The 11,526-nt window shown below is 48.9% G+C and overlaps 3 protein-coding genes across 3 annotated transcripts; 1 reads left to right on the top strand and 2 right to left on the bottom strand.

Moving 5' to 3' along the window:
• Window positions 1-4,370: 4,370 nt before the first annotated feature.
• On the bottom strand, window positions 4,371-5,174 carry CGCA056_v002355 (uncharacterized protein; the record flags this gene model as incomplete). Its single annotated transcript, XM_037317613.1, has 2 exons — window positions 4,371-4,706; window positions 4,767-5,174. The coding sequence occupies 2 exons, from the start codon at window positions 5,172-5,174 to the stop codon at window positions 4,371-4,373; spliced, it is 744 nt and encodes a 247-aa protein (XP_037183898.1).
• Window positions 5,175-6,992: 1,818 nt separating this feature from the next.
• CGCA056_v002354 (Satratoxin biosynthesis SC1 cluster protein 4) lies at window positions 6,993-8,635 on the top strand (the record flags this gene model as incomplete). The annotated part of the gene is made up of 5 exons (XM_037317612.1): window positions 6,993-7,269; window positions 7,332-7,399; window positions 7,453-7,891; window positions 7,943-8,019; window positions 8,069-8,635. The coding sequence occupies 5 exons, from the start codon at window positions 6,993-6,995 to the stop codon at window positions 8,633-8,635; spliced, it is 1,428 nt and encodes a 475-aa protein (XP_037183899.1).
• Window positions 8,636-9,781: 1,146 nt separating this feature from the next.
• On the bottom strand, window positions 9,782-11,332 carry azaK (Efflux pump azaK; the record flags this gene model as incomplete). The annotated part of the gene is made up of 1 exon (XM_037317611.1): window positions 9,782-11,332. One exon carries the CDS (start codon window positions 11,330-11,332, stop codon window positions 9,782-9,784), a length of 1,551 nt encoding a protein of 516 aa, XP_037183913.1.
• Between the last annotated feature and the right edge of the window lie 194 nt (window positions 11,333-11,526).

Genomic DNA, 11,526 nt, shown 5'->3' with positions numbered 1-11,526 from the left:
TCAGTAATTAATAAAGAATTAAGGGACCAACCTTAAAAGAGGGAGATAGCGCCTATCTTATATAGCGAAACATTAAGACAAAGCAACCAAACGACAAACTTAACTATAAAAAACTTAGACCTTTTAACATTTCATAAGTAATCTCACTAGTTAACTATAAACTCAGACTCCTAGAAACTATGAAGTATCACCTAGTATTCCACGTCTCACTCCTGAAACCAGCACTATATAATTATAGACAAATAATATTATTATTATAGAAGATAATAAACCAGAGTATGAAGTTAAACAAATTACTAACTATCTCAAGGAACCAGAAGGATACTGATATCTTATTAAATAGAAAGGATATAGATATAAAGATAATATATAGGAACCAGCTAAAAATATCACTAAAGCAGCAGAAGAACTTATAATCTACTGGCAATAACACTAAGAATGAGAAGCCACACTAGTACCTATTATATTAGTCCAGAAGAATGCTGGATATAAACAAATCAGACACCTATATCGCTTCACCAGACCACCTACTAAAGCAGATCAACTGCAACAAGGAAAACTGTTTATCTGCCTAGGAACACCTGAAGCCAGTTAAGAAACCTCAGAAGAACCCACGTTCAGAGGAATACCTAAATCAACCACCCTAGTACCTAGAGAAGACTAATCCGACTTATTCTGAGCACCCTATAGCGATAAATCCTCTATCACCTAGGACTCCTAAGCTTCTAGAGCATGTTCCTCAGCCTCCTATTTATCCACAGACTGCATTCCCTAACGAATCAGATCCAAACCACGCTTCTTTAAGAACCTTTTCTATCTCTGAAGATAAGATAAACAACCTAGAGCAGCAGCAAGCTAAGTCTGCAACACCTCTAACGTCTCCTCAGCCTCTTCCTCCTCCCGCTCCACTTTCTTTTGCTTATTAAAATAACAATTTACTACTGCGACAAATCAGCAACACCAGGAAACACTAAGGTGATAAGGTACTCATAAGCATTTGATACGTTACTACTATCACAGTTTGAGAAACCCTGCTTCACACACTCGCCGCAACACTTCAAGTTGGCAAGGTCTATTTTGCACACTTGATTATGCTGAAAACAAGGGGAACAAGGTATTACGTTATAACCATAGTGATCAACCAGAGCACTGAGAGCCTTATGGTTGCACTGAGTCTAAGTATAATAAGTCTCATAAGAATCTGATTTCTAAATGCAACCTGATATAGTGTCAGCATTATAGATAAATCAGAAAGCATAATTAACAGAACCCTAACCTAGGACTAACAACCTACTTATGTTAGGTCTTAAGGATAAGACCTTTAGAGAGGGAACCTGATGTTACAACCTGTTATGCATAGATAACAGTTAACCAACCCTACTTAGGCGTCAGGCGGCTAGGATAGGATATTTATACTGCAGGATCGCAGGAACAACAGGGACTCACTTAGTAACAGAAGAACTATAGTCTAAGTTATATGATGATAAGATAATGATCATATTGGATCAATATGATCTAACGCGACTTAGGGGCTAAACGATCAATCTGGATCAGAATAATCCAGATCGACCTAAGGTATAAAGGAACATATTCAGAATTAGACTTATATATAGTATAACCCTGAGCCTAGCTTATGGTCAGACTTCTATAGCTCTTCAGCAATCAACTTAGTATTCATCCTCACGGATACTCTCAGCTTACCTTCACTGCGAATCACTTATTAAGTCTAAGACTGATCACCTTAGCCTCTGAAGACTCGATCTACTACAGCCTACGAACTACAACCTACGACCACGACCCAGTGTACTGTTAGAACGTATCAATCCCCAGCTTCTGTTAGCAGACCCTACTGTCGGATAGCTGACCGTAACAGCTAACTAGCCTAGTCTTCCTCTAGAGTCTTAGATCTTCTTCCTTATAGTGGACAGTCTAGTAGAAGAGTAACTTAGCCTTAAAGACTTTGCAATCAGCACCAAAGAAAAGAGCTTATACTACTAAGTTGAGGATGTGGCTATAGCATTACATTCTCCTTGCTTAATAGTTAAGCTGATTTATTATGGGGTTAAGTCTCTTAAAGAGGGTGAAGATATAGGTATTATTATTACTAGCGTTATCACAGACCACTATACCTACTTAGCTAGTAATCTCCTACTGCTAAAGAGTCTTATAGATATTATTTAATAAGTTAAGACTACTGTGGTTGCTACTTATATAGTTCAAGGTGATAAGATAAGACTTATGCTAGCCTATATTGTTGATAAAGTGGGTAGTAACTATAAGGTAGGCGTAGTTATTAGGTGAAGTCTATAGATTAAACCTAATATAGATCTTAGTGAGGGTATTATGAATTTCAGCCTTAATATAGGCTTAGCCCCTAGTGAAAAAAAGAGGAAGATGGTCCATTATTGCAGTCCTACCCTATAGTACTTCTTTAACCAGAGAGGGGTTGTGAAGTTATAGAAGCTGTTGGATGAAGTTGTCTTGGAAGTGGTTGAATGGTAGATTATTGGTGATGATGATGGAGAGGTAGAGATCTCTGACAGTAGCTACTTTGGCCTTGGGTATATGGGATACCTTCCTCCTTTTTGATAAAGGAGTACTATCCTCTGAGCTATAGAGAGTTTCCCCTGAGCTTATATTATTGGAAGAAGGATCCTATTATGTGATCTAGTGGCATCTATATATAGATTAGTTAGTAATAATTATAACAGAAGATATATATATACCTATGAAGATAGTCTGCAGTAGAGCTAGAAGCAGCAGCAGAAAAGAACTCTAGCTTTCCTTTACTATCATATTATTAACAGCACTAATAAGCACCAGCTGGCCCTTCATTATAAAGCTTAATAAGGAAGACCCTATAGTCCTTGATCTAACTCTTCCTCCCCCTGCCTCCTTTATAGGCCAGCTGCTCTTCAACCACATATCTTTTATTATACTATATAATTATAGGGAGGTTAAGGATAGATAGATTTGAGGGAAGGATGATAGAGAGACTGCTAGCCACTTAAGTAGTGACGCTTAAGGGGGATTAAAGCAGTTAAAGTGCGTTAGTGGTTAAGGGAGTAGGGGATAACATCTGTGAATAGCATCATTAGTTGTGAGTATTTGGTCCCTGATATTTTAGGGTATTCTAAAGGGATAGTTAAGGATAATAGTGATAAGGATAGTGAGAGGTATAGAAATATAGCAAAAGTGTGGCATTATCCCCCTTTTATATGAAAAGGGAGGCATAACACTATTATGATCTATGGTTCTCTATCATAGCGATGCTATCGCTACTGATCGAAAAAACTAAGACATTATTATGCCTAGGGAAAAAGAGCTTCTTAGATAGATAGGGATGCCCTTATATAGGGCTATAAAGAGGGGGAAGAGGAAGAGGGGGGGAGTAGCTGACGTACAGTTAAAGTCATCATGGATATCAAACATATCTAAGAGTCACAGATCACTTAGGAGTATTATTTAAAGAGAAAATTTAGCCAGAAGGGTAGAAAATAACATCCTAGAGCTGCCAGGATTAATAGTGCTGCATATAGAAAAAGAAAGCTGACCGTGTTAGGTGTGAATATTTGCGATAATGGCATCCTATTAGCTATATGTATGCTTATATAATATGCCAAGCCAAATCAACCCAATATATCAAATCGGGGGGGTCAGAAATTGTTTAATTGACAGTTGGGAATAGCTTCAATTGTTTGATCAATTTGTTAGTAGGTTTGATAGATTGGCTTTGGCGGCAGCGCTGCGGCGGTTGCCAGATTAAACATCACTTTGACAAGCACCCGCTGGAGCCCGTTCGGGTGTTGGAACAAATTTAGTTTTATGGAGCTGCGAAGGATTCCTTTCCTACGCGGGCGTTTTTCGTAGCCTCCATCAAAGGATCAAGATGCCTGCCGGACGTAGACTCGTAGCTGAGTCGGTGACCTTTGAACCGACAAGGATCCAGCATCTTGAACTTCTCACCTGAACCACAAAACAGAGTGTTTCCGACGTTCTGCCCCGACAAGGTCACACTAGTGGGGTCCAACGGTGCTCAATGCGGGTATGACCGATCTGAACCCGTTCATCGTGGCATGACAGAAATTCTGCCAAGTGAGATCGAAGAACGACTTTTCAAGCAGGCATCCCCCAGCTCGCCGGCCTCCCGCACCTTCCACGATTCAACACGTCGTCCACTCCGACCTCAGTCTGGAACCTGAGGAGGTTACATGAGCAATAGTCACGTCGCAAGTAAAAGTTTCTGACAAGGTTGCATTGCTCATATGAATTATATTATTGTCGTTATTTAGGTCCTCGAGGCGCCCGTCGCTGTCGTAACGCTAACATTCTCTCTCAACATCCCGCCTTCTCACAACATCGCCTGCACTCTAGTTGCCCGGGTACCACCTGCTGAGGATGGAGGTCACGTTTGAAGGGCGAGAGAGGTGAGCGCAGTGACCGCTGGGCTCAGACTCGGTCTTGGAGCCGGCAGGGAGGACGGCAGACATGCCCTGCTGGTAGCTGAGGGGCAGGGCATTGTCGAGGGTGGCGTACAGGTACGCGCAGTCGATGCCGTTGCTCCAGGGCTCGTAGGAGGAGGCGTTGGTGAAGGCACCCAGGGCAGTCCAGGTCATCTGGGAAGCCCACTTCTCCTGCTCAGAGGCGGGGAGATCGTTGAATCCAACCTCGGGCAGCATGGTGGCGTTGCCGACGACACGGTCACCCTGTTTTGCAGTCAGTTTCATTGTTGCTTTACAGCCAAAGGTTTGAAGGGGGCTACATACCTCAACAACCATCCAAGGAAGGGGGGTGCCGCCGAGGAGGTCGAGCAAGCTGGAGCCCTTGGGAAGCATGAAGGCGCTGGCGTAGACGATGCTCACGACACCACCAGTGCTGCCGGCGGCAGTGCGGGTGGCGACATCGTAGCCCTCGACGGCGTTGCTGGCAACAACACCGCCGTAGGAGTGGGAGTAGATGACAATCTCCTTGCCATCGCTAACAAGCTTATCGAGCTCAGTGCGCACGGCCGCAACATCGTCGGAGAGAGAGGCGAGCGGGGTGGTGGTGCCGCCGACGGTGGGGAGGGCAACTATGGAGGTGTTGAAGTCGGCACTGGCCAGCTCCGTGGCGAAGGGCTGGAAGGCAGAGGGGAGCTGCCAAGCACCAGGGACGATGAGAACTGAGGGCTTCATTTTTTCAGATGAAACTGTGGATAAGGGCCACGGAGGGGTTGGATGTTGTTTCTGCTGCAGGTAGATTGACTAAGAGGAGCGTGCAGAGTGATGGGCAAAGAAGCGACTGAGACTTGAGAATGAGCGGACGGCCTGCCTGAGAAAAAGAAACAAGCAGATGATCAACGCGGCAGAGGCTTTCTAAAATACAAAGTTGCAAAGCTACGATGCATGAATGTCGGTCCTCAGCAAGCAATATCCCCGAAATGACAGCGGCGATGAACGACGCTTGACAGCGGGATCGTCTCCAGTCCAACGGCCGGACATTGCGCAGTGTCCATGTCCCTTGTGGTTTTTGACGTCTCCGCAATGTTAGCGATGTTGGTGCGCAGCAGCTGCAGCACACGAGTGTACGCGGTCTTTCGATATCTCCACAAACGGGCCAACGTTGGCGGTGGATTTATTACTCCATTTGTGTATGAAAAAGGGGGCACATCGAAACGGCGCAGGTACCCGAATCGGACACACCTGATTGGCGGACACAAAGTCCGTGGGGGCTGTCAACAAGACTGACAGTTTAATGCAGGTTTGTGGCGTATGCAACGCAACCCTCCAAATCGTAACTCAAGCCTTCTCGCTAAGTAGCTTCGAAGAATTCCCCGAAAAGTCTCTTGCATCTCTGCAACCTCGGCAGTCAGAAAGGAATTGTTCGAACATTTCTTCTTTGTGTGATCAAAAATCCTTCCGAGGAGAACGAGGACTTCGTATGTTTATCCCCCGGGAATATGACGATAATGACGCACAGTCAGAAATCTGAGATCCACCACCAACGCGCCGCAGCATATCGCAGGGTTGATGACTCGGAAATGGACCCCAGCCGCGATTTCAAAGACGACCGGCTTCTTTTCCGGCAACTCGTGGGCAACGCAGAGGCCAATTGCCGCTGATCATCTGTCGACATCGGTGGCCCCATTCGTTCCATCAATGGGATGGCAGGCGGGGCTCTGGGTTCCTTTAGCGGCGGGTCTTGATGGGGCCTCTAGTCTAACGCTTTGCTCCGGTTACCCAGATCCAACGGTCTTCCCCTAGACGAAACGAGCCTCAAGGAGAGCCGTGCGCCGGGACGTTCGATCCATTTCGAGAGTCAATCGAATGGTGTTGACGGAGAAGACGGCTCTTTTCAGTGCGGCCGACCTCCTGTGGATATATCGCGGGAGAAACTAAGTCTAATATCTCTTCTTACGACATTCCCCTTGGCGAGGAACCCACAGCAGTGGTGAACCCTTGTGGATGCCGTTCCTCAAAACTGATCAAATGTGACAACGCAGGCAACTGTTCGGGGTTTGACCGGGACTCTTGCCCCCTTTTCCGTTTCCTGTTCCAGTGCAACGGTCCACATGTTTCTTTCTTTTCATCCCACCAGCCGAGGTCGTATCTGGATGGAGTTGATGGGGTGTCACTTGCAGTTGTCAAACATGACAGGCCGAAAGAGAAAAGATTGACAGTTTTTAGGAATGCTACCATGGTTCGGTCGAGGAACAGGTCGTCGGCGGAACCGCGGCATCCACCAGCACGTGTTTTGCAGTGTCTTGGTGCTGAAGCGAGACAATGAGTGAGATAGACGTAGGGCACAGGAAAGGAATTCCCCCCAAGACTTGTCATGGGAAGGTTTGTTAAAATGATTCTCCATCCCCACGTGGTTCGGATCACAGAGGGCCCCCGTGAACCGTCTGCTCGGTGATAAACCCCTCTCTTTCGACGAACTGACAGTCCCGGAGAACTTCGCTGTTCGAACGAGAGCCTGTGTGGCCACCAAGCCACCAGCAGCCACAGCTAAGCATGGCAGCCTTCTACCCGTACAATGACACCAGTCTCGACCAAGGCGAGAGGGACTACCTGAAGAAGCTGGCCGACTTCGCCGAGGATCAGAACCTGGACGACGACTTGAGAGGATATGTTCGGGGTATCACGATTGCATTTACGGCATTCGCCGCCTTCATCGTTGCCTTGAGGTTCCTGGCACGTCACCTCCAGGCCGCGAGGTATCTGATCGATGATTACTTGATGCTGCTCGCTTTGGTCTTGCTGATTGGGAATATGGCCATGAACCTGCTTCGTAAGTCGGAGATTCGCAACCTAAACATCAATGACAGATCACTAACACAAAGGCTGCTACAGTTGTTGATCGTGGAATCGGATTGCATTCCGGCCGGCTTACATTACAGGAGATTCAGTTTCTCGATCGCGTACGTACTCCCAAACCCCACGAAACCGAGCACGGGACTGACTTGGTGCTCAGACAATGATCGGCGCTGAGATCCTGTACGTCAACGGCGTCAACATGTACAAGATCGCTCTTCTGTTCTTGTACCTGCGCATCTTCCCCATGCCTGAGGTCCGCAAAGGAGCATGGATATGCGGCAGCCTGACTTCCCTTTGGACCTTCGCCTGCGTTATCGCGGCATCGATCCAATGCCTTCCTCTGAACACGCTGTGGGAACCTTGGAAGCCGGGAACGTGTATCAACCTGTTCCTAACGCAGCTGTGCATCGCCGTCCCGAGTATCATTGTCGACATTGCGATTCTCTACTTGCCCATTCCTCACGTCCTCAAGCTGCAGATGAATCGGGCTCAGCGCATTCTGGTCTTGTTCACCTTCCTCCTGGGTAGCTACGTTGTTTTCACTAGCATCTACCGTTTCCGAATCTTCTTGTTGTACACCAAGGATGATGTGCCATGTAAGCAATCTCATCCGTGTGGTTTGACGTCGGCACACTAACATTTCGAAGATTCTCTCGCTCAAGGTCTGGCATGGAACATCATCGAGATCAGCAGTGGCATTGTTTCGGCCTGCTTGCCAACTTTGGTAAGTCATCGAATCAGGTACTATCAAGGCCATACTAACAATGGCTCAGGGTCCAATTATTCGGGTACTATGGAAGGGTCTTCTCGAATCTGCTCATCGCAGCGGCCTTGACAAGTACGGTCGATCATCAGCGGCCAAAAAATCAACAGGAAGGTCAGCGGGTATGACCATTGGTGGTGGACGATCTGGAACGGCCTCACACGCCAGGGCTGCGTCTAAGGACTGGTCAAAGATGCACGAATCGCAGGGAGACAAGCCTGGCCTGAGAGAAGAAGCCAAGTACGGCATCGGCCTCAAGACCATGGGCGGCGACGATGCCAGCAGCTCACACAGCTCACGCGGGTCAAACGAGATTGAACTCATGCCTCAGAGTACTGTCAGCGTTACGGTGAAGAGCCCGGGAAGGTCCACGTTCCCTCAGAACGAACAGCCGCTTACGGCGAGAGAGCATTATCACGGAACGAAGCTGTCGAAGCGCAAGGAGACGGGCTATCCTCACCACGACAACCGGATCTGGCAACATCGTGAAGTCGAGGTTACGACGGAGCCTGTTGAGCCGGAGTCAGTGTTGTCTGAGTCCAACAGGAAGAGCTTCCGGAAGTCGACCGGATTATGAGATGGGACACCCTCTTCAGCTGGTTGAGGACCCAATGAAATACCCTTTGTACAACTTTGTAATAATAGTCATCAGTAATTACGCACAATTACTCAGATATTTGAAGCTTCAAGCTGTCGAAGATGGACTCTCAGCCACGGTGAAAACAATGCAGCTGATTCTGCTGGTGATGATTGGGTACGCACGGAGAGACGGTTCCCTCGGCCCCCGCCCTTGGGAGCCGTTGCCATCAGTCGGGATCCTGAGGTGGCCCGCGAAACTGGATTGATATGATCCCTGCTGCCATTCCCTACAGAACCGAACGATTGCAGCCGCCCCTTACCCACGTGCCCAAGACCGGCCCATGCAGGGAAAATCTTTTGACGAGAAAAGAGCAAGGGCTGCCCGGCCAGGACTTCCCCAGTCGGTTCTGTCTGGGAATTTTCACTGTGTTTGTCAGACATTTCACAGCAAACCCATGATTCCTTGGCATGTAACCCAGCGTTACAATTGCAACCTCTGCGATCGTTCCTTCACGGCTGGAACCAATGTCGATCACCAACAGGCGTTTCTGCGGAAATTGAAATGGGACTCGTAGATAACTGCAACTGTTTTGAGACTTATAACAAGGTGTCTGGTGCTATGGGAGCTTCATACGCAACGGGCGCTGTACAGATCCTCGAGTGTCCCTGACTCGCATTTCTCGTGTGTGCTCGACTCGATGACCCCTGAGTCTCCTCCCGTGCATCTGAGCTGACACTTCGCACAGATACCGTTGGGCGAGTCGACAGGCTCAATACAGTTGCAGTCTGTGCAACAGGAGACGAACCTATGAGCGGAAGATGTTTCGCTATGAACGAAAGTCATTGTGTGTGATGCTACGCTGTGTTGTGGTGCGGGATTATTGGAATGAAGTTTCTTCTCAGTTGAACTTCATTTTCCTACGCTGAAAACCGAACTTGGTTGGATTTATATAATGGTAATTGATGTAAGTCGTCGGCGAATCACGTAACAACGCTTTTGTAGTGAATTACAGCATGAAGCTATTCACAGCTCAAGCCACTGAAAATTGAAGTGACTCAGGCTCCTTATGAACGAATCGGACTGAACTCAGCAGTCTATTTCCCACGCTCATGTGCTGTTCATGCCCCCCTGCTTTGCAGAGTCTCACTGGCTGGCCTCCGCTCGCTCAGACTCTTCTCTTGCCTTCTTCAGATCCGCATAATCAGGCAGGTGTAGGACGGCGTAGATGTATGGGAAGGTCATCAAAATAAACAAAACCCAGATCGCATATCCCCACAGCCACTGAGTGCGTGCGCCAAGTGCGTACAGACTAGCAAAAAGAGCCGGAGAGAAGGCGCGGATGATGCTGAGCCCTGTCAATGACAGAGCGTTGAGGGTTCCCAGAACCTGAGGGCTGGGAGAAACATCGTTCAAGGCCAGCTGGACGCCGGTGAAACTCATAGCCACTCCACTACCGATGGCCAGAAGTATCGGGGCAAACACCCAGAACAAGGTTATCGCAGTCGTGCTGTGGGCGCCGGCTTTGAGGACGAGATTTCCGAGTGGCAACATGAAGAAGAACCACGGGTAGGCGTAGGCACAGACGCGGAGCAAACCATTGGTCCCCCAGCGGTGCTGGAGTGGGGGGAAGATAACCAGGAGCCAGAATGCTTGAGCGATGCCGTTCACGGCCATCATCAGGGAGATTTGCACTGAGGTGAAGCCGAGCCCACCGAGGTCGACGCGCGTGTACCAGAACACGGGGACAATGGCGGTGTACGCGAAGGCAAGAAGCATGACATGGCCGTATGTGTAGAGCACGATGCCAACGCCGGGCGCCTTCACGATTTCCAAGATCGACCTGTTGTCCTTCTTGGGTCCTCCAGAACTCTCACCATCCGCATGATGCTCTTTCTTCAGAGTCTCCTCAAGGAAAAGAAAACTTGTCAGAGCCGCCGTGAGGCCGATGAAACCAACGACGAAGGTGGAAAGCGCATACGGGTAGTCGAGGAAGAATTGGACGTCGCCGAATACGCCGGGATACTGTTGCGCCGGGTTGGCCAAAGCACCACCCAAAAGCGGGCCGCAGACAATGCCGCCCAGGTTGCCGCTGAAGGCGAACCAGCTGAAAGCCCTCGCCTGCGTCTTTGGGGTGCTGTGCTCTGCGATCATGGTCCTGATGGTTACAACCGTTCCGGCAAAGACACCCGCCAGGCATCGGAACAAGATCATTTGCCAAATGGTCTTGGCCATGCCAAAGGTGGAGGTTGCAAAGGCAACGCCGACGAGCGAGTAAACGAGCACCGGCTTGCGGCCGACTCGATCCGAGAGTTTGCCCCAGAAGATCATGACGATTGCCTGCGTCAGAGAGAACAGCGACTCAATGAGACCAGAATAGAACCCAGCGTCCGTATCGGCGAGGTTGCCGTTCTCCTGGACCATCTGGTTGATGTACGGAAAGATGGCGAAGAAGGCCATGGGCTCGACCATTCGGGCGTAGCAGAGCCAGATGATCTGCCACACCGGCAGCGGCTTGTCGTCCTCGGCGGCCCCATCCTGGTTCGGCTCCGGCTCGTGGAGGGTGGTAGCTTGTGAGATGTCGGGGTCGGCGGTCGGAGCGACATCCTTGGTCGCCAGAAGCGGTGTCACCTCGGTCGCGTCGACGGCCCCGTTCGACGCGTTGCCGCCGTTTTGGTTTCTTTGGTCCGGCGCCATTGTGCCGAATTGATGGCCGACACCTAAGTCTGGTGTAAATGAGGGGGTTTGTCGTCGATGCTGGCGGTTGGTGTCACCTCCGGAGGTGTTTTTGAGACAATATGAGCCCGACGACAAAGGTGAGACGAATTTCACAAAGGGCGCGTCTTCGGCGTTAAGTGTGACCGTCAGGCAAAAGGTCTACGAATCCAGCT

The sequence above is a fragment of the Colletotrichum aenigma genome (assembly GCF_013390185.1).
Source record: "Colletotrichum aenigma strain Cg56 chromosome Unknown KSG_Cg56_contig02, whole genome shotgun sequence".
Taxonomy (NCBI): Eukaryota; Fungi; Ascomycota; class Sordariomycetes; order Glomerellales; family Glomerellaceae; genus Colletotrichum; species Colletotrichum aenigma.
Note: the sequence above shows the minus strand (reverse complement) of the source record. Positions and strands in the feature narration are given on the sequence as shown.